The sequence below is a fragment of the Myripristis murdjan genome, chromosome 8 (assembly GCF_902150065.1).
Source record: "Myripristis murdjan chromosome 8, fMyrMur1.1, whole genome shotgun sequence".
NCBI classification, from domain to species: domain Eukaryota; kingdom Metazoa; phylum Chordata; class Actinopteri; order Holocentriformes; family Holocentridae; genus Myripristis; species Myripristis murdjan.
Genome location: NC_043987.1, coordinates 12511830 through 12535663, shown reverse-complemented (window position 1 = coordinate 12535663; position 23834 = coordinate 12511830). Strand labels below are relative to the sequence as shown.

Here is a 23834-nt window from a genome sequence, read left to right as displayed (position 1 = left end):
CGTCACGGGCAGCCACGGTACCTAGGTGCACATACCGAGCAAAAAACTGATATTGCTGTGAAGCAAACCGGTGAAAGAACCAAGCAAATGTTAGAGGATGTCAGATCGATACATAACAATAACGTCTCTGTTCTGAAGGAGGAAAAAAAATTGCAGAGAAGACGATATTCAGACACACAAGGTCTCTGCTGGACAATAGGGACTTGAAGGCTGATGGCATGGATGATTCATGTCAGCGCAACAACTATTGTGTTAAACCCTGAGATGGACATCCCTGCTCCCACATCGGCTGCCATGAATCATCCAAAGTCGAGGAGCGGCTTCTCATGTCTCAGCGGTTACGTTACTGAGGCTCCATCCTTTGCATACAGCAGACACATGCAGCTTCCATCCAGTGGTTTTAAGTGTCATTCACAGCCTTAGATACACTACAGTCCTGTGTGTATGTCCGAGGAAAATCTAAAACACCCTGCGAATGGCAGAAAACAGTGCTTTCAAAATTGTTTGCTTTGCTCTGATTCAGGGGCTAAACTGATACAATTTTTGCGTTTGTCCCTTGGTTCGTTTGTGTTCAGTCATTCAACAGCGGTCCAGAGTTGTAAACAAATGCCATGTGCTTGCAAACTGTTCTCTCATTGGTCCAAAATCTTACCGGAAGGGTTCGCCTCAGGGCTCTTTGTTTTCCCACGGAGAGATTTGTAACAACAGCAAGATACTTGAAATACACATCTTTGATTTTTTTTTTTTTTAAATGAGAGTTGTCTCAGGAGAAGTTAAATTTTACACCGTGTAAATAAGACAACTTCAGAGTTGCTTTAAGGTTGATTTTTTTTTTTTTAAACTTTGACAGAGCTAGGCTAATGGCTCCCATAGACCTCAAGTCATTATGCTAAGCTAATATTAAATGCCACCCATGGGAACTGAACCACTGGATGTACAGAGGTGAAAATGTATTCAACATCTAGTCTCAGTCTGGGCAAGTCAGAAAAAGACACTGGAGTATTCATTTGAAATACAAACTGCTGTAAACTGTGCCTCTGTTATGTTTTCTATTATATGTGACGAGTGAGGCATTTCTAATAGCTGGAAATCCTACTATCCACACAGCGAGTAGAGTAACAGCTAATCCTCCTTACCTGCTTTACCAGCTACAGCTAACCCATCTTAAATTGAAGCCCAAGGTTTATATAAGGGGTTGTTTTCTGAATGTCTCCGAAAGATCATATGAGGGTGAGATGTGTCAGTGTTGACATTTCCGGTGACGTACATGTTTGGCACTGGTGTAGCATTTCACACTGTTTCCACAGGAGAAGCCTTTGTAGCACACTACTGCCAAGGACCTGTCCCTCCTCAGCTGCAGCCTACACTTTGAGAGGCACCCAGAGTTTATGATGTAAACACAGTAAAGCTCAAGTCGGGTTGGTTATTGTGCACAGGTGTGACTTGACCTTAAGTCTGCAAGCCCATTACTTCTCCACAGTTGTTGATTTGTTTATATTTAACAAGGAGGATGGGACGGAGAGCAATTTTTATTTCCTCCCAAATAAGGGGGAGGCATTTCTAAAACATGACAAAATTTTATACACCCTTTAATTGCCTCTTAACAACTGTGATATGATCACAATAAGATGATCATAATAAGCTATTTATTTACAGCAGAAAAACCTGATATTTCATCTTTCAGCACCCAGTCCAGTAGAATCATGCTAGTGCTCTCATATTGTGCAGACCCGACGCAGACAGGCCCAGACCCATTTTCTGTGAGATACAGCTCTGCAGCCTGAAGACCTAATGTTTCTGACAAGATCGGGGAGGTTATTCATGTGTAAAGTACAAAGAGATGCCTAGCTGTCACTAGCATCCCATTATGTGTCATCATCTACAGCGACCTCCATCTCTGCAGTGCGCTGGATATGTGAGATTCAAGCTAATGGATGATACAAGAGACACTGCACACATCTGGGTGCATCAGGATCACCCTCACTCACATGGAGGTTACCCTCAGATTTTGACTATGTGGAATGGGTGCGAAGCGAGAAAACAAACAAATGCAGAACACCTTTTTGCCAAATCTAAACATGCATTTCATTCCGTTCACCTCGTGAAGAATGAAGATGTAAACTGAGATGTAAACATGCTCTTTGTCTTGGATGGATATGCAAATGCATGCATGGATGTAAAGGGCGTGTACACACAGTGAAATGCAAGATATCGCATATATAAATATGGATGCATGCACTTTTGCGAAAATCTCATCCACTCAAGCATGCACAGGCGCACAGACAACACACACGACTGTGCTCCAGTTCCAATGAGCAACACTAATGTGTGATTGCACCATCTTAACCAGTGTTATCCTGCTGAGAATATTCTGTCCAGACGCCGAAAAATTTGTTTTTCGTATTGTGGTGTGATACTCGAAGGAGTGTGGATTTATTCCATCTTATAGCAGAAAAACCTCTTTACCATTGTGTTGCATCACCCTTCCCCTAATCCCTCTCTTTTCCTCTGTCATTCCTCTGTCATTCACCTTTTATCAGTTCCTCTATTAGGAGGATAAGTAGGCTATATCTCCTACTTTTTGTCTTTCCCTTCCATTTTGTCCCGTTCCTTTTCATGCTCCCTTTTTTGTGCATCTGCTGTCTGTCTTTTACATGTTTGGCTTCAAATCTTCTATTTTGTGATGCTCTTGATCATAGAGTGGTTAATGGGCTCTTTGATTTCCTACCCTTAACTTCACCCTCCCTCGAGGACATGGTCAGCTGAGGGATGCATCCCTGGAGTTCAGTGCCTTGATCAAAGAGACCTCAGCAGGAGCCCTTTGGATTATTACATGGGAGAACAGATCTGGGACCTTCTAGTCACAGTGCAGTGACCGCTGGCCGCTCTGCCACCTTATAAAACATAAGCATAAATCCTTCATTCACCTGTTTGTATCACATCCATTCATCACATCCTTCAGGCACTGCTCTTTTCATCTTCGTTTGATGAATCCTTAAGAAGGCCTACTCAGATTACAGACAAGTGTAAGGGCTCATAAACAAACACATGACTTGCAGAAAACAAACAAGCAACAACACCACTTGAACCAAATTAGGTCTCGCAGCTCATCCAAATTGCAAATGCACTAATTATGACAAGAGTAAGAAAAAACAGAGAGGGGAGAGGGAGAAAAAAACAACAACAAACTGACTAAGACAGATGTATATGTGCAAAAGGATAAAATAACTGCAATGACAAATGCAGCGAGAGGCGTGCTGGACTTAAATCTGCACAATCAAGAAGATTCTTGTTAACAACGGGTGCAACGCTCACACTCCTACACTGAGCTGGTGCAGTGGTTAAGACAAAAAATGTGGGAAAATGGTGAGGAATTGGGATGCACCCCTGGAGTGGATGCAGATTGGGTATTGTCATTTGTCAAGAGATCTCTGAGGTGCTGAGTGAAGCATGGCATTCCACCAGCCATTCAGGACCCCTTAGGGCTCTCCCCTCCCTGCCTGACTGAAAAGGGGATCAAAGCTAAGAAGCTGAAATGACAAGTACTGTTCAGTTTAATCTCATTTCACAGGAGTGTGTGACTTCTGCTGAAACCGCCAGATAGGCATACAGGAAGGCATAAACACACACACACGCATGCAAGTGCACATGCACGCGCGCTCGCACACACACACACACACACACACACACACACACACACACACACATTATCTTTTTCTCTCTCTCCCTTTCTCTTTCTTTCTCTCTCTCTCACACAAACACACTCAATCTCTGCCTCTCTTTCTCCATAGGCTGCATAGCCAATCAGGTTGATGCAACAACAGCCCCGGGCCTACCAGGCAAATGGTACATGGAGCTTACTGAGGCAACTCAACTGTAAACCTATCCACAGAGGGGGGAAAGGCGAGCTTGTGTGAAAGAGAGAAAGAGATTGAGAGCAGGGAGGTTTGAACAGTTGAAGGAAAAGGCAAGAGGCTTCCGAGAGAAACTAAGAATAGAGGGAAAAGGTGACAGACAGATCAAGGGGATTGTTTCAAGATGTGAACATCAAAATCATTTGGGGATGCGGCGTTTTGTGATGCGACTGGGTTAAGTGATTATCATAGCAAAGGCAGAGCAGGATCAGTGAGGGCTGTGGTAAATTATCCCCCTGTATGGATATCACCACCAGCAGATAGCTAGAGCAGATAGAGCATCAAGGAAGCCGCCTGAATATGCACCGAAGAAAACTACATTTTCCTCCTCCTTCTATGAATAGGATCCCTATCCGTGTCTCTTGGGGTTTCCTCTCTAAGCAGCGACACTGATTTCATCTTCTCTCTTGAGTTGTTTTTCTGTGAAATTTGAAGGACTGCGAGGTTTTGTTTTGAATAAATAATTTCCCCTCTCTGTTTTGCAAATTCCTTTTCTCTCTCTCCCTCTGTCTCTCTCTCCCTCTCTCTCTCTCTCTCAAGGGTCGTATTTTTATCCTACATTAATATATTCTCCCTGTTATCCCACATTTCCATCCTTCTCCCTCCTATATCAATCCCTCCCTCTCTCTCGATTCCCCTCTTTCTCTATTCTCTCCATCCCGGGTTGAAAAACAGAAGTTGAGGTACAAAAGTGAGAAAGCCTTCATCTAGACGCATATGCTCCCATGGCAGGCAGTGTCGAAGCAACAAACTCCCCCCTCTCACACCATGGAGCTCACCCCACCATCTGTCTCATTAACCTGGGTTAGCTGCATACTGGCCCTTTGTGTGTGTGTGTACGTGTGTAGGTCTGTGTTTGAAAGCGATATGGCGCAAAGCAATAAGAGAGAGAGGGGGAGGAGGCCAGCACGAGAGAGGACAGAAAGATAGGTAAACAGACAGATCGAGAGCATGGCGGGGTCATGGTTACCCTGGGAAGGAGGACGGAGAGTTCACTCGTTCCCCTGGGTGAGACGCGGTGGAGTTTAATGTCAGCCCGCTGACATTATGACTGAGGATCTGAGGATGCTGACAGGACGCCTCGGTGAGGGTTCAACACAGCAAACAGCAAATAAAGGCTGCACAGGGCATCCAAACTGCTGCAGCACAGAGATTCAAGAAACACACAGGTGGAAAGAGCATTGACCTATTTCACTGGGCAAAACAGCGTCTAACCATCAGCCTAATTACCACTGAATTAGACTGGAGGGGGGGTTTACAATGCAACACACTGGGATTGCATCCACATCAGTCATGCACATGAATGCACAGGAAATGGATACTGGAATGACAGACCATGATACACTGTAAAAAAAAAAAAAAAAAAAAAAAAATCCAACTCCACAAGTCATTGTGTACTCACTGTTAAAATCTTGTTTATCATAAAACAACTGAAATAAATGTGCCAATAGGATGAGTTCATCTCACTTGTTTCAGAATTTTCTGAAAGTGAGCATAAATATGATGAATCGAAGCAGAATAAGGCAGATCAGCCCGACAAGTATCAAGAGAATTAAACTTGATTAAAAAAAAAAAAAAATCTGGAAACAAGTGTAAGGATCTCATCCTGCTTGCAGATTTTTTCACTTGTTTTAAAGAATAAGACAAAATAAACTTTGCAGCTATTCCAAAGCTGTCTTGTTTACACTATATATATTGTGAATTTGAGACAAATGAAAAAGAGTTGTTCTAGGAGAAGTTAAATTGTGCTGGTCCTACCTCTACCTTCAGTGGTGCAAAGATCCCTGTGATAAATGGCAGGATAAATGTGGTCAGCAGTTACAGTTCCACCATCAAACTTCTCCTAAAACAACTGTCTTTTTGAAAAACAACAACAACAACAACAAAAACGCCCAAGACATTTATTTCAAATACACATGACACATTTTGTGAATATGACAGCTTCAGAGTTGCTGTAAGGTTGATTTTTTTCACTTTGACTGAGCTAGGCTAACGACTCCCATAGACCTCAAGTCTTTATTGCTAAGCTAAGATGAGATGCTACCCATAGGAACCAAGATGGTATCAAAAATCTTGTCTCAGTCTGGGGAAATTGGAAAATTTGCCCACAGAGTAGCAGTATTCCTTTAAAAAAAATTAAGAATTTAATATTGAATACGACAAACTGCCTTGTTAAGATAGAGATTTTTTTGCAGTGCCTAAGTGTAAAACAACAACAACTAGGAATCACCTTTAGTGATAACATTGAAGCAGATGGTCTGAAGTATTTTTCTAAAGTGTACAGTGTGAAATTGTATCAAAAAAATAAAATACAAAAAACAGAGTGATCCTTTTAGGTACCCGCAGAGAGCCTTGTAGCACATCACTGCTGAACAATCACAGAGGGTAGTTTTAACCAGCTTATTATGCAAAATATTCACCAGATTGATAGTCACGTCACGCCTTTTATCTCAATATTGGATTTCTGTGCTGCAAAAGGCCACTCCTCCTCTTTTCATCTAAGATAAAGAGCAGCATGTGGAAAAGAGAAACACATTTCTTTTTTTTTCTTTTTTTTTTTTTTTTTGGAGTTCTTGTCTGGTCGGGCTCCTCCATACTCGTCAGCCTCTGAGTGATGATTAGCGCCTCTGTTACAGTCACTAGTTATCGGAGCAGACGTGCTGAGAAGCCCCATCAGTTCTCAGATGAAACATGTTAATTGGGAGGTGAGACAAATGCGGGTGTGAGGAGAGGTCATAGAGGGGAGACTGGGAAGAGTTAGAAAAGGTATGAGAAGGTGTTAAAGAGGGCGGAGACAACAGGAAGAAGCCAGGGATGTTAGACGGGGTAAACGTAGATGGGGAAAACATTTAGGAGGCAATGGAAGGTAATCCATGTCAACTCCATTTACATGGGTTGGTTTTAGCACCAGCCGGAGTTCAGAGGGGTGTAGGGTATGGCTACTTTTGGTATCAGTATCTCAAATTTCATACAAGCATATATTATCCATCTTTTACTCAGCACCATTTACTACATTCATTTACTGCTATCAGAAAAGGGCAGCTCTAACTCCGATGAGGTTGTAGCGAGGAAAGGAAGGCGATGCATGGAACATGAGAAGAGAATGGCTGCAATAAGAGACAGTACAAGGAAGTCGGGAGGAGGAAAGTGTGAGGTGAGGAGATAGAAATGTTGCGAGGAGGAGTGTGAAATACACGCTGATGGGGCAAGGGACATAAGACTGCACAAGACACCAGGCAGAGCTGTCACTGTAAAAGCCTTGACTTATTATAGCATAAACCTGAGCTCGTCCTCATGTCTGAGGCTGTGTGCTGAGGGTGGGAATGGAATATTTGAAATGATGTAACTGCATTACCTAAAGCATGCACCCCGAGTGATTACAGATGCATGTGAAAAAGTGGAACACTAGCTCTGGGAAAACTTAAACTTTACTTGCTGACTGACTGGATGACTCCTCCGTGTTGAATGACTGGACTGATGCAGCACTCAGGACTTGTTCTTGATGACGGCTCACTTGCCCTTACTTCACCCGTATCCATTTTCCTTTTAATTTTAAGTGGCATAGCCGTGATTCATTTTAGAAGGTTTATTGAAGATCGTCTGGATTTTTGTGAGGTGATGAGTCACACCAGTGTGGGACAGCAAGAAGATTTGATGCACGCACCAAATCTGGCAAACAAATGTGATGATGCGTGAACCCAAAATGCTCCGGCTGATGGGTGGGTTAGCTTCCTCTTTATTTACAGCGAGCCTCTCTATTTTCCTGTTTGACAGCAAGCTAAAACACGGAGTGACTTCAACTGAAGGGATAAACACACCGCGAGAAAGCGGGCCCTTCTTTATTTTCAAGTTGGAAGAAAGCGGTGGCTCATTAACTTTCTCATTTTCACCTAAACAGTACACTAAAATATGTTTCTGAAAACATGTGAAGTGGGAAATGCAAAGCGCTGTTGCAGAATTGATTGGTATTTGATTTGCAAAGCCTGATTTGCCAGTTTCACCAAACTTTTGTGAGCCAAAAACATTCCATCGGATGGATTAATTTGCATGAAGTTGAAATACAGACCAGCCAAATGATTCGTCCACTTGTTGCAACATATCCGGCACACACTGTGCAGCTGTATCCCCCGACAATGAATAGAATGTGTCCAGCTGATAAACGCGGCTGCACTTGGTGTTCGTGTACCTTTAGTCTGCACACGCTCCCGTCACTCAAATTCTGAGCACTGTGCTTGATTGGCTCTCATCTTTGAATTGGCAAAACCCCTCAGTTGCCGATCAAATGAATGCGCATTGCTCCGTGATTGCTCCTGAACCTGCAATGCTCTTAGCTACAGTCACAATTGTGAATTTTTAATTTCAAATTGGTGATATCCAAGCAGCACTGGACGACCTCCTCATTACCAGCGCAGTGAGCCAGCAGGATCATGAGAGCTTTTAACGTTTAGCCCGGTGTGTTAACAAGGCAAGTAACACAGGCCCGGTTCGCTAAATGCTAGCTAGACTTATCTGTGTCTGGATAACTTAGATCATGTTATCTGTCATGGCTCTCAGTTGGTAGGGAAACAAAGTGAAGTGTGAACTAACTGCTCCCGGCGATTCTTCCATTGATCTTAATTTTGTTAAGTGTAGCGTGCGTTCACTAAACTGAAACTAAAGCCTCATTAGCGCCCTTACAAAAACATATTTCATGCATTTAGATTTGGGCAGCATGTGATAATTGCCACAGGACTGCAACAGTACAATATGCTCAGCGAGGCTTTGACAAAAAACACAATGAAATGACACAAATAAAATCATTTTAATGTCACACACCACTGAAGAACTGTATTCAGACTATTGACATGTGAGTCCAGCCCTCTGCAACTCCCACTCAGATGCATCATACTGATACAAAACCATATTCGCTTTCTGTTATCTACACAAAAAAGACACCATAACCCCATATACCGACATTACACAAATAACTTATTACTTGCTTTATTTATCAACTGAAAACAGCTGACAGCCGCACCACAAATGTACACTACTAACTAATTGACTTGCCCGTTACCACTGGAAAAAATCCTTCAGCAATGCAGTCTGGCTCAACAAAGCTGGCCTTGTCTTATCTCGTGTGTACCTTTATACCGCAAACACAAAATAAATCTGAGAGGAAAGTAACTGAATGTAATCAGAATCCATCACTGAGGCTGGGTAGCCCTCAGGAAGCATCACTGACTACAACTCTGACGAAGTAATCGGTGGCTGTGATGGGATTTATTTAGATTTTTTTTGGCATTTCTTCTTTATCTGACAGTCACAGCAGAGAGAGACAGGGAAGGGAAGGGAGAGAAAGGGGACGACATGCAGCAAACGGCCTGAGGTCAGATTCAAACCCGGGACACTGCAATCAGGACTCAGCCCTAACAAATGGTACGTGCTCTTATCCAGGGCGCCCGGGGATTAATTTTTATAGTACCCTACCCAAGTCCTGTGTTAGTCTAAGGTGGATTGAGGACAGCCCCCCTGCAGGACAGGAGGCTTGCTTTCATGCAGTGGCTGCTATTTAGATGCAGGTGAACGCAGAGAGGCTTTCTACCTGCATGTGCTCAGGAGGCTGAATGGAGGCTGCTGTGCTACAGTACACCACAGAGTACTGACCCCAAGTTCAGAATTAGCACCCGGAGAGACAGAAGACTCTTGGACCATACAGCGAATGAAAGGTACTTAAACATATCACTCATGCAGATTTGCATTTCAACACTCTCCTCAGCACACGTAGTACGAAGGTCACAAGATGCAGAGAGCCTGACAAGAGGACAGAGAGACAAAAGTGATGAGAAGGCCTTAAAAATGAGCTGACACACGCATGGGCACACACACAGTTGTGTGCGCATGCATGCACACACACAGATGCACACACACTGTCAGACTGAATCTGTGCTAGACAAGTTAATTCATCCTAGACGTAACTGGCTTACAAGCTCCATTAGGCAAACTTTCAAGATGCCCTAAAAATGAACCAAACTCTAGTTGTGTGTGTGTGTGTGTGTGTGTGTGTGTGTGTGTGTGTGTGCATAAGGAGAAGTTCCAGTGTTACTGCAGACGCAGCAGTTGCCTTGGGGTAAAAGCCAACCGCACTGCCCTTGGAAGTGTGCTGAAGCTGATCTGTAAGCACAGACATTCATAAACGTCTGTCATCTCTCCCTCGTGATTTATACCGTTTTTGAGGCATTGATGGACAATGAAAACATCTTGTGACGACGATTTACTGATATTCAGCTCTACCATAACCAGCTAGCCAGCATTTTAGTGAAGAAGGTTGTTGTACTGTCAGAAATGCTGTTGGTGGAGTGTTTTCTTGATGTTGCAGGCTGAGGTCAGAGCTCCGTGGCTCAGTTGTTGTGCTGTTGAATAATCCCGTATAGGCTGAGAAAATACTGTGACCCTTTGAGTTGGGAGATACTTTGAAAAACCAGTGGCGGCATTGAAAAATGCACAGCTGTCAAGGTGAAAACAAGACTATTTGTCTTAGTTTCTGAACAATTGACATTTGGGAAATTAGAGTATTTTGGAGATTTTCACTGACAGCAAGAGCTGGTCTGATGTCAGACCACTAATACTAGACTGTCGATTTGATTTCACAGTGTTGACAGTATAAAATTGGTCTGATGTCAGGAAGCTTGAGAATGTGGATCAGTGTTAACTGGAACCTACGGAGGTCTGTACGTTTTCAGGTAAGAGCTCCAATGCTTAGGCAGTATAGAGCAGTACAAATGTATCTGACCTAGATAAAAACACGTTATGACCCCTGGGAGGTAAGTCAGGATCAGGGACATATACGGACATACAAATGTGAACAACATACTGGGGTGAGACAATGTCAAGTCCCATCTCTCCTATTTCAGTCTCCAAGCGGTGGATTGGTTCCTTACATTGACACGTCAGAAAGTGATTGATGATTTTAATTAGGAGTTGGGACCCTGCTGGGAGCCAACAGAGAGCTGGAGTGCCCTCTGTTGGTCTTTGAGGACTCTGGCACCGACCCAAACGCTCCGGTGGCTTGCACTTTTAGACACTGAGCCAAACAGGGTTTTCTTTGTGTTGTCTATTCTTAAAATCAAGTCTAAAATTCCTGTCTGACATTTGAATTGTGTAGCAGAGTGGTAGTACGCTGGGAATAGAATGACTTTTCCTGCATATCCATTCTTTTTTTGTATTCGGAGTTAGGCTACATAAAAGAAACCAGAAGACAGTCAAGCAGTTCCAAATACAATGCTTAGTGGAATCATGTTGCTTGGCAACACAAAATAACTTTAATCGTTCAAAACCCCTTCACCTGCCTCCATAAAAGTTCAGAACAATTTTTTATAAATGACTTGGCTTTTCTGCTTTGCTGCTGCTCTGTACAAAAGGAGAAGTGAGGCACCTCTGGAACCAATGGTAAATGGTGAGGCACATTTGCACCAGACAGGCATTATAACCTGGGGGGTTAGGGATTTACCTCCCTGCTTGTTACCCGCACCACGGCCTCCGTCAGCCCAGGTTAGGGCAGAGTAGCCGGTATAAATAACGTGCTCTGACCTGGGTCAACGTCCACTGCAATTTACCCTCAGTTAGGACAGTTTTAAAGGTCTGCTTTGGCCTGGATTTGTAAGCTACCTCTGCAAAATACTGCACATCAACCACTATGTCTATATCTATATCTATATCTATATATATCTATATCTACATATATAGATAGATAGATATAGATATAGACATAGATATAGATATAGATATAGATAGATAGATCTATCTATATCTATAGATATATATGTGTGTGTGTGTGTGTGTGTGTGTGTGTGTGTGTGTGTGTGTGTGTGTGTGTGTGTGTCATACTGTCATGACAGTGCAGGATACAAAAAAGGATGAAGAGATTTGAGCACATTAGATTAGGGATCATGCATATTATTTTGCTGTTGCTGCCAACTGCTAACATAGTTTCATTCAAGTGATGTTTGAGGTGTACCGTGGCCATCAGCCAAGCTCGGACCTCTGTGCTCTGTTCCCCATTACAATAACCGCAACCTTTCTCCTTGCCAGCAAACTACTGTACGCTGGCCAGGATTTGTCTGTTTTCTATTGTGGTTGTAAACTGGTCTGTGACTGTAAATGCAGCCTGTTTTTACGGCATGCTGTGCATGTAATCTGGCCAGATTATTTGTCTGTTTTGTATTGTGTCTGTAAGCTGGTTTTATCTGTGATGTACTATGGCTATAGCCTGGTGTGTTTTTTTGTCTGTGGTGTGTTGGGGATGTAAGCTGTTCAGGTCTCTGTCTGTACTCGGAGTCAGTGCCAGGTGTTACACATTTCACGCTCACTGCCTTCCGTCTCACCAGGGGCTCAACAGCTCTCTCTCTCTCTCTCTCTCTCTCTCTTTTTCTCACATACACATACACATGCGCACACACTAACAGACACACCAGTACACGCCCCCCTCCAAATTGCCTTCCTTTGTGTTCACTGTCTCTTATTCTCACCTATCATCCTGAGTTTTTTCTTTTCAGCCAGCATCTGCTGCCTGCCATTATCGCTCTGTCTCGACTCAAAGTTTTCCACAGTTTCGGCTTCCCCTTTTGTTTGCCGATTGATTGCCTCTCTGTCTCTACCTCTCTCACTCTCTCTCCCATGACCTGACTGCCCATTTCCATTACATCTCAGTGTGGTCTGAGCTGATCCCCGTCTGTCTCTGTTTTATCCACACTAACAGCCCGGGGTCTCACACACACACACACACACACACACACACACACACACCTGTCTGTAAAGGATGGAGGGGGTTATCTCCATGCAGCTTGCCAATCTGCTCAATATATTGGCAGAAAAAGACACCAGAGATGATTCACAACCGAAACTCAAGTAGAATTAGAAAAGAGAAAAACATACACGCGTCATACACTTTTTTACAACATGAGCTAAGCAACACAAGTGGGCAGACACAAAACAACTCAAACGCATAACCTCAATATCAATTTTAAGTCAATAAATTAGTAGCCAGCCACTCCGGCAACTTCTTATTTTCTGTTAGAGCTCTCTCCCTTTCTCTCTTTCTCTCTCTCTCTCAACATATTGTAGACACACACAGACAGACTTACACTTTTCTGTCCCTGGTGCACACCTTTCTTTCTTAGTCTCACACACACCTCTTTCCCTTTAACTTGCATACACACTTAAACACAAATACACACATGGTCCCACATGCATCGTATCGGTAACTCTTACCGTGAAGGTGGGGATGGCTGTGACAAGTGAGTAGATGAGCACAGGCGGGATCTTGCTGGTGTCATCCGGGCCGGGGTAAGGCTTAGAGAAGGTCTTGTCGTAGCAGAAGAAGCCCTGGATGTGCACGGGGAAGGTGTCCGTATACTCAAAGTAGTACGCCAGCAGAACCGTCCCAGCCATGATCACCAGCTGGAAATAGAACATTATCCCTCTGTTAGGCGAGGCAAGGAGATGAAAGGCGAAGAGGAGGGAGCGACGGAGGTGGAGGTGGCAGAGAAGGAGGAGGAGGAGGAGGTGAGAAAGAGGGGAGAGTCAAGTCCCAGTTCCCCTCAGCCACGTAGAGAGGCATAGGAGAGACGAATAGAGAGGGAGAGGGAGGTCCAGCGTTCACATCCAAGATAAAGGTGCCTGACCGGTGCAGTAGCAGCAGTTAGTGGTGGAGAGAGAGGGAGAGAGAGAGAGAGAGAGAGAGAGAGGGAGAGAGAGAGAGAGGGGGTTGGAGAAAAGGAAATCCACAGGAGGAGGCTTCCCTCATCAGGAGATGAAAAGGGGAATGAAAAGAGGAAAAAAACGGGGGGTTCTGCGGCACCACAAGAAGCAAGAAGCAAAAACAAAGAATGGCAGAAAAATAGGGAGCAAGAGAAAGAGAGAGACCAGGAGAAAGAGAGAGAGAGAGAGAGAGAGAGAGAGAGAGAGAGAGAGAGAGAGAGAGGAGGGAGTGAAGTGGGAGGGAGAGAACGGAGGGGAGCTGCCTTTATGCTGCCGGCACTCATGAATCTACTACAGTTGAGCTGTGGGTGTATTTTTGGATACCCTGTGTGTATGTGTGTGTGTGTGTGTGTGTGTGTGTGTGTGTGTGTGTGTGACTGCACAGTGCATGAATGTGTGTGGTAAGAGCATGGGAGCGAGTGAAAGCCATCATTAGTACCTTCAAAACTGTGATTTTTGGAGGCACATGGCCCTCGTCGTCAGCTGACATTTCTGGTGTAAAGTTACATTTGCAAACTGTTTCTAGAGGTCTTCACGTGTGAAAGAAAAGGCGCAGTTTCAGGAGGAAATCGCAACGAGATACACAAACACGTTTTTTTGGAGTGGACTACAGTCTGCACGCGGCGCTCGATTCAGTGCAATGGGATAAATCCTGTGCCATGACGCATTTGTATTTTTGGATTTGTGAATAGTGTTTGTGTGTGAATAGATTATCACGTTAGTGGATGGTGCTAAATAAGCTCTGCGCAGGTCTCACTGACACAAAGCCACACACTGCACCATATTGGCACCGTGCGCGCCCTCGTTATCAAGGCGTTGAAGGGTAAATAACAAAGGCACACACACACTCACACACACACATACACACACAAAGGCATCCTCCTACATACTTACAGACGCACACGCAGAGACACACACGCACATGGTGACAAATTCATTAAAATTAATGAATGCATATATGTGGCTTTGACATTGATGGTTGGGTGAAAATAAATGTTGCGAATGAGTCAACTCTGTGTAAACAACAAAATATTTACTGCGCATTGCAGCGTGGTTTCAGTCTAACAAACACAGTAACACTTGTGCAGTGATTTTTCCCACTAGAGACGAGCCTCGCTGTACATTCCCTCTCAGTTTGACTCACCTGACACTTTTCGTGGTGTTTAATAAACAGCATGTTATACACCGCCCTGTCACACAGGAGTTTTTACTGTAGGAGTCTGTATTGTGTCTGAACTGAATTTAACTGCAGCACCAGGTTGCACGTTTGGACTGAACTGAAGTGATTTGCACTGATTTGAAGTGAATTGAACTTAACTGACCTGAAGTGAACTGAACTTGATTGATCTGAAACAAATCATATTGAACTGAACTGAACTGATCTGAATCGATGTGAACTTGACATAACTGATTAGAATTTAACTGAACTGAAATGATTTGAATTGAAGTGAATGGAACTGAACTGAATTGAGTGGGATAGAATGGAATTGAACTGAATTAAATGAAGCTGAACTGAACTGAAACTAGAAAAAACAATCAGTAGAGTGCATATCTCCACCAACACTATGCAGCTGTCAAGATGCCATAGTCATTAGTGACTACTTGCCATATGACCAACCTTTCCAGAAAGTTTCACGATGTTGCATGAATCTGAAAATTTTATGTGAAGCTACTTCCACTGCTACGTCCCACTTTGGCCAATCAGTGTGAAACATCCATCCACTCTGTGATCAACCTGTCCACCAAGTTTCAAGCACATCCACTCCTAACCTTTTGAGTTATCCAACTCTAAAGAAGCAGAAGTAATTAGGGATGTGCATGAAAATCTGATGTTTGATTATTGTTTTTCAAGTATCACGTCTATCATCCTTAATGATCAAACGAATCGATGTTACATTGAAATGGTGAAATTCAACAGGTTGTTTAGGCACTACTGTGGAGGGGAAATGCCACTGAAATTTCCCACAACGGAGAGCTCTTGCATCAGACCGCCCACACTCCCAGGCCGTGCTACATGCTAGCCTACATGAGGAAGGTAAAATGAGAAATGATAAAAGTCCCTCTAAGAGAGGGGCAGTGTGGGAGCATTTCACTTTTACCTCCATCAGTGTCAGTTATAGGCCTACGTTAAGCATGTGTGGGAGGTGGGGGTGCTTGTTGCAGGCTTGGGCGTAACAGTGATTGATATTTGATTGATAATTTCATGTGGGAAAAAAAAAAAATCCTAAATGTAGATCCCTGATATGATTTGAAAAGGCTTGAATTACAAACGGAAAAGTGTGTGTGTGTGTGTGTGTGTGTGTGTGTGTGTGACTGAGTTCTGAAGCCCTCCGGATTGTTTTGCTCTCTGACCAGAGACACAGCTCTGATGGACACATAAAGGTAAGTAAACACACTAATATGTGAAAGTGTGCACACACAAATGCAAGCATGAACACAGAAACACACACACATGGGTACAGGCACATGCATGTGTATGCATAAGCACATGAGCATGCATGCACAATTAAGTGCACATGCACAAAGATACACACAAAGGTATGCGTACATGCCTGCCTGTACATGTGGGACTGAGGTTCTTTTAAACAACTGCTATTCTCTCTTTGTTTCTTTATGTTTTGAATCATTTTCCATCTCTGCCTCCCTTGAGACAGACGTGTTTTGCTATGTGCTGTTGTCATGGTGAGGACATGACTGAAGACTCGGGGTTTATAATATTCTGTATTTTTAGCACTATTCTGTGTCAGATTTGTATTTGTAAATAACAGTAATTTTTATGTAAATGTAATGCTGCCATTATGCTTTCTGGCTTTAAGTAGAACAGTAATCAAAAAAGCAATTTTACACATAAATGTATGTCTTTGTGTATTTTGTCTGGGTCTGTGTGTGTGTGTGTGTGTGTGTGTGTGTGTGTGTGTGTGTGTGTGTGTGTGTGTGTGTCTGTGCGCATGGTGGGAGCATTACACACACACCTGATGGGGGCTCTTTGGGTTTGCTTGTGGGGTTGATATTAGTGACTCATTTACCCTTTCGTTTTTCTACCGTCATGCTGGCTCTTTATTTCTGCAGCGAGCTATTATTGTCTGACTTGTAGTTGTGATTCCAAAACTAAACGAACACCACTAATTCAAAACAACACATTAAAAAGAGAGCACTGGTTCCATCATTATCACAGTTCAAAGGAGTGGCAAGAGGAAGCTAAGCAGGCTGTGTATATAAACAAAAAATAAATAAAGTAAATGAGCTCGCTGGATGCTGAGAAGAGGTTTAATAAAGGTTAAATAAAGCAACTTGATAGTTTAACTATGTGCATCTTCAAATACCAAACGGATCACAAAACAAGCATGACATATTTCAGCGACAACGGTCTTCCTCAGGCTTGTGAAGTGCAATAATTTTCTGCCCGACCTATCGGTGGGTTCATCATTACAAATGCATGTTGCATAGCAGAGCTTTGTTCAAACCCATGTAAGTTTATTTTAAATTCTAGAGGAGATCCCAATGTCACCAGAGATATCAAATATGCCCTCCTGAATCACAGAAATGTCTAAAAAATGATGCACAAGGCACATGGATATTTTGATGTAATGGTGCAGCCATAAACCAGTGGCACCTTGGGTTTGAATATTTCCCTCAATGCAAGTGTGATGTTGCTTCAGTGAAGCTTTGCAACCAGCAGATAAAGAGCATGCATGTGAGATCTTTGCACAATATGGAAAATAAAAAAAAAAAAAAAAAAAAAAAAAACACATTTTGAAGCTGCTTAAAGGGAAATTTCAATTCAAAGTTAAAAGGAAACCCAGAGTTTAAGTGTTTGAAACTCTTTTTTTCCTTAGGCATCTTGTGTTCCTTGGTTAGTCTATAGAGCTTGTCAAATGTTACAAGACAGCACTTGTTCTGATGTGCAAATTGCATTGCTTTTATTAAAAGTATACAGTCAGGTTTCACTTTATTGTGCTTTTTGAATGTGGTCTCAAAGTCATTGTAAATGAGCCCTCAACTTCAATCACCATCGAGAATAAATTAAAGTAAAAAAAAAAAAAAAAAAAACATCTGATGATATGGAGCTCAATGAACTCATGGAAACAATAAAGTGAGTTTGCACACGAGACAAGGTGAAAAAAAAATCCATGAACAAAAAAAAAATCTATAAAAATTGAAGCTGCTCAAGGCAACTCTTTATGTTGTGGCCCCAAATGGCAGCGAAGGGAAACTGCTGGAATACTCAGAAATGATGTAACACGCTGTCTGTGAACTGTGCACTCCTCTGACCTAAATTTCCTCTTCTTAGTGGTTGGAGGCGGTGAAGAGCTCCAGCCATAAATGTAGGTGAGTCCAGCTTTCTGTGGAAGGAGCACTCACTCGCTCGCTCATTCGCCGCTGCTCAGGAGACAGTTGTGCATTTGGCTCTCTTGACTCATCACTTTCTGTGCGCAGAGGAGATCTCCCACCAGCAGCCACGCTACCACTTAAAAAATAATTTGGGCAGGCTTGTGGATACGCACGCAATCGCATTTCGTCAAACTCACAACAGAGCAGCGGTGAGTGTGCAGATTAGCCTGTTGTCGCCGTCTTGTTTTGGTGCCACTCTGACTCGCTGCCGTTTCCCTGAGCCCTTTGAAGCGGCTGACAGCAGCTTATTCACACCCTGGCAACTCCCTTACATCCCTCTATCCTCCCCCTGGCACTTCTTCACACTTTATCACCGTCTCACCTAGTGACTGCTGCATGCCTCTCTCTTTGTCTTTTACTTCTGCCTTTCTTCAACCCGGTGGCCAGAGTAAAATGTCGCCATTTTACGTTTCTGCAAGCCAACAAATACATGGAAAGGTCAATGTTTCCGAACCATAAATATGTTGTATATCAGTATTTAGCCTTGCAGCCAATGTGGTGGAGCCTGCGCCACGTGACTGCTAACATTTAGGAGAAGCTTTGACATCATGGCTAAGGTTAGGAAAAGGTCATGGTTAATGTTATGAAACATTGGCTTATCTTTGCAAATATTACCTAGCTAATGTGAGCTTATGAGCTACTTTAACCACTTTCGTTTGCTCCATTTGCTTTGTTAGACACCAAAACCACTCGGTTAATGTTGGGAAAAGGTCACGGTTAAGATTTAGGAAGAGGTTCACCGTCATAGTTAAGGTTAAGAAAAGGTCATGGCTAATGTTATGAAATGCCAACATTCACTAAAATAGGCGAGTGAACACAGCTCTCGCTTGAGATGGGAGTCGTACACTGGTCTGCAGGAGTCCTGCTGATCGTGCCACCCATCCTATCTACCTGCTAATGTGGCATTTTTCACTCGCTTTATACTACATCACAAAACCTGTAATTGTGACAATTCAATGTATCCTTGGTTTGCAGAAATGTAAAACGCCAACATGTTTTTTGCTGGCTACTGGGCTGCGTTCTCTCTCTTTCTCTCGTTCTCTCTCTTTGATTAGCCGTTCAACAGTAATTCGACGGGACAGTTCATATCATGAGCCACAGTGATGAAAAAGCACCACATACAGGAAAGGGACAATCTTGAGGGTGGGAACCCATTGCGCTCTGACCCATTTTAGTGCGGAGATGAAGATCGATAGCACAGAGAGCTGTGGCTTGTCAAGATGAAAGGTCACATTAAGACGGTGCACATTGAGAGCTGTCACAGCGAGACGTGAGGCTGCCTGTTAGAAGTGTGAAGAGCGTGTCAGGACTAGGGAGTGTCTTTTTCTATTCTCAACCCTCTGAGGATGTCATCATCTCCCTCTGAACCTGCCTTCATATCTTCCCTTTGAAAATATGCCTTTTACCTCTCGTATTATCAACCTGTTACCAAACCGCTCCTCATTAGAGGCTGACATAAAAAACTGCCTCAATTATTTCAGGTATATAGGGCCATTTTAAACTGGCTCCAGTTCCTTCCACATGCTGTGGGTGGGAGGAACAAAGCATACAGGAAATTGATTTTTCATTGATCTAAATAAGGCTCTATGAAAAGTGCTCATCAGAGTGAAGAGGAAGGCTTATCTAGTCTCCATGATTGATCTATAATGAAAGAATGGATGACATTGTGTGGCTCGCTGGTTGAACGAATGATTTATGGTTGATGTCAAGATGCATCAAAGGGGGTTGATGCTGCATCCCAATATTGTGATGGATCCATTACCTCACTTAGTTCAGTAAAAACAAACTTTACACTCAAACAGGAGAAATGACAGCACTCTGTGGTTAAAGCCTCTTCCCAGCATTAATAGGGTCGATAATTTGGGTTGCTCTTTGGTTTTTAGGCCACCATGCAGATTGAAAAAAGTAATCTGACTCAAGACTCAAGTTATTTCTTCTCCATTTACACATATTCAGCAAAACAAGTAGCCAATGGGGAGGCACCCCTGAAAAAACCTGCCCACGCAAGATGTTTGTGGCAGAATTGCAAAGAAAAATTCAAGCAGCGCAAAGGAGAGAGCTGCAGCGTAACCGCAAAGCCCACAGGGAAGGCAAAAGTCTGTCCAGAGAGACAGAAGCAGGGGGAGCTGTAAATTAAAGGATATATTATCAAAAATGTAAAGGGCCAGTAATATACTTGATTACACAAATAATTTGTTTGCAAGTTAAAAGTTTTACTTTTGAGATGAGTTTTTTTTTTTTTTTTTTTCTCAAATTTGTGTTTTTGCTTGATTTTGAGGAAGTTTTATTTGATCTTTTAGGTACAAATCTGATGCCACTGAATGGGACTTTATTCTGTAAAGGTTGTGCAACACAGCAACAGAAAAAAAAACTATGTTGAGAGATAAAAAGTCATGGTTCACCACACATGTACGGTTTGGTGAACCGAGGACACAGAATCATGCTTTTTTGGGTTCGGTGCGAAATCATTACACCCCTAAGCGTTAACGCTGCATGTAATGATGCATGGAAGCAAAAGTCTGAAGATGACACAGACAGACTAAATAAAGAAAATCACCTCAAGTTGGATATTATTTCCCGTAAAAGGGCAGGGAATTCAGCGGGTTCACATCCTCGGTGCACCAACGTGTACCAACTGGCACTGCAGGAGGAGATTCTGCCCTTTGCTGAGGTGACTATTCTGTTTTTACCTGCTAACTGGGTGCATGGCGGTAGAAATGTCATTGTGTGTTTCTCTCTCAACTGCTGCATGCTCTCCCCTTGCCTTTTTATATCTTGCTCAAAAGCCAGCCCTTTCTCCTCTCCTTCTCCTGGCCCTGCGCAGTTTGCCTCCCAAAAATCCAGCCTGTCCTCCTTAGTCCTCAACTGGTTCTGTCATCATTCATTTCTCACTCTCCTCTCACCCGTCCCTAAACCTCCTCCACTCCTCCTGCTGTCCTCCAGCGTACACGGGGTTTTTAACTTTGCTGAATATTTCATGGCCGTACCTCTGCTTTTCAAGATCAACTGCTGCACTGACAGATTGCGCCCGACCGAATAGCGACTTAGAATGGAGCCAAGAGGCAACAAGGGTTTACAGCGGCAGAGGCAGGGAGAAGACAGAAAACATGGTGTAGATCAGGGGCGTCACCAGAGATTTGGGGCCCCATGATGGGACGTCACTTTGGGCCCCACCACCCCAGAGACCAGTCGACCTACTCACAGCTTTAAATGCTTCTGCCTTTGCAAGTTTGCAAAGCTTTTGCGCTTACATACTGTTCAAAACATACTGAAAACTAGCTAAGTAAAAATGTGTAATATTTTGGGGAATAAAACCAAAATAAAACCAAATCGTAAACAACCCAATTGTTTAATATAGTGCAAAACCAAACAGAAACGAATAAAAAATACATAATACACCCAACAAAGCTCGCACCAGAGACGGTTGGACCTCCAAGGCAGCTAAGTTACTTGACTGTGAGTCCTCATTATATTATGAGCAAACACATCTACTGTATGAGAGCCATACAACCACACACTTAGCTGATAAATCAATAAATATCCTGAAAGAATTTTTATGTTTGTTTTAAACCGTTTAAGCAGACTGTTATTTTGAGGTAAAATACAGTGAATATTGGAAACAGTAATGGGTTTTTTACTCCCTAATGTACAAAGCGAACCAAAGAGAAAATGAGATCATAACTCAAAAACTGCAATATAAACTGAACCACGGGTTAATTGAGCCCTGGTATTAATATGCAGATGTGCAAAAAAATCTTTTGTGTAAAAATGACTATATGATACAAAACTATCTGAAAATAAAGACTAACTTTCACAGTTAAATGTTAGGAATTGTAAAATATGAAGACTTGCCTTAACATTGATGAATAACTTACAAAGGCCAAAAACGTACTCACAATTCTCATTTTGCTTTTCTTTTTTGATATCTTGATTTTTTTTTTTTTTTTTAACATCTTGCTGTATTGCACTGGTGCTCCCTTCACTTCGCCCACCAGGCTCTCAGGTAATTACGCTCAAATGACCGGCAAGGGGGCAGGACTGAACCTTTTCATGTAAAATGGGCAAGTTTCTCCCCCCCATACGGCGCCACTGGTGTAGAGAACATGAGCGCCGTTTGGGAAAGTGTCCAGAGGAGAGCAGCAGCCAAAGGCACGGGGAAGCAACTGTTACAGTCAGCTTAGAGATATTGTGCAGCGCTTTAAATACGATGAGAGGCACTTACACTACTTCTCCTCCCTTAACCTGAATATGAACATGGATTTTAAAACCTTTACACAAGTCTAAATCCTAATCCGTTTTCTTCAGAAATTTCAGAAGAGCCTGTCAAGGCTGGCTGTACTTGAGGCTTCACACTAATACTTTATTAGTGTGGAGGCAGAGCTCTGCTGTGATGGACGTGCATCTAAATATAGAACTACATCTATTACCTGGCAGAGTCTTGCAAGGGGGCTTGTAAACAGCAGGGGGGGGAGGAGCTGTAAATTTGTGTTCTCGCTATTCGATTTTTCTTTCTCTCTCTTAAACCTACCTGCGTGTTTACCTGAACAAACTGCCCGTACGTGAGACAGTGCTTGTCGATCGCGCCTGTAGGTCAGTCTGCAAAAATCGGTGAGTTTACTTAACAGACTTGGCTCGGTTCAGAGACTGTAGTGAAAAGAGTAAATGCTTATTTTCTGAATCCCACTTTTACCCTTCATGTAAATCTGACCAATATCACCAAAATGCTTATGATATATCTTGCCAATCACTATCTTAGGAACTCTGCTCCAGTTAATTGTGTTGCCACTGTATAATTAAACAAATGTGACCTCGGTTGAGACGACTGGTGTCCCTGATATCAGCGGTACCGTTAGTAATGTCATTTCTCATAATGAAGACAGCATCGCTCTTACTCATCATAGCGCCACTGTATTAGTTTTCTCCCTTGCTGCACTGAAGATGATCCACATGTCAGAAATGACTTTTCCCACCAAGCTTTCACTCGTTCCACCAAGTCCCAGAAACTTCTTTACTGACTTTACCTCCATTTGCCCCTCTTTCTGTTTTGTGCCGTAAAACAATCCAGCATATTTCCCACCTGCTGGCACGAAATTTAAAAATGCTGTATAGAAAAGAATCAAACAGTCATCTGCACACTTTATGGCATTTGTAATAATGTCTCAGAATGGATCAGATCTATTAATGTTAAAATGCTTCATGTAGTGCCTTTAAAGCTGCAGTGCGGAACTTTGCTGCTCTGTGTGATTTGTCTCCCTCTTGTGGCCGCATATTAACTGCTGCCTGAAAAATGTACTTAAGAGTTTGCAATCTACATGAGCAAAGAGAAGTGGGTGGTAAAAAAAAAAAAAAAAAAAAAACTTTGTGAGTCAAACGACATAATAAGACAGTCCATGATTTCAAGTATACAGTTACAGAGGGAAATGTTATGTGTGCTTGACGTAAAACACATCACCTCAGGTAAACTGTGCACCAGCATGGGAACGTCAACACAGACACCAGCTTCCCAATGTCTGCAACAATCCAGAAAGCAGAGACTTTTATCTGTGGGTGACAGATTTAATTATAATTGTGTGATCTCATTTTGCACTGGATTGAAAGTGATGAACATTTATATGCAAAATTTCCATATTATAGCCTTTAATTGACGATATATGTAACTAGCCGCTGTGGCCTAACCAGGGTACAAGGGTCCCCGTGTCTTCCTCTCTCTGTTTCTGTCTCACTTTCTCCGGGGGTCGGGTTGTGTCCCTGGATGCTATTAAAGCCGTGTTTCCTGAAAGAGCAGTTTTGTGT

The 23834-nt window shown here is 42.9% G+C and overlaps 1 protein-coding gene across 1 annotated transcript in view; it reads right to left on the bottom strand.

Moving 5' to 3' along the window:
* The window catches only part of plppr2a (phospholipid phosphatase related 2a), a 57984-nt gene that overhangs the window by 12109 nt on the left and 22041 nt on the right, over nt 1-23834 (bottom strand). The window contains exon 3 of the mRNA XM_030057693.1: nt 13161-13349. Within this exon, the coding sequence (XP_029913553.1) occupies nt 13161-13349 (189 nt within the window). The remainder of the gene's footprint in view (nt 1-13160; nt 13350-23834) is intronic.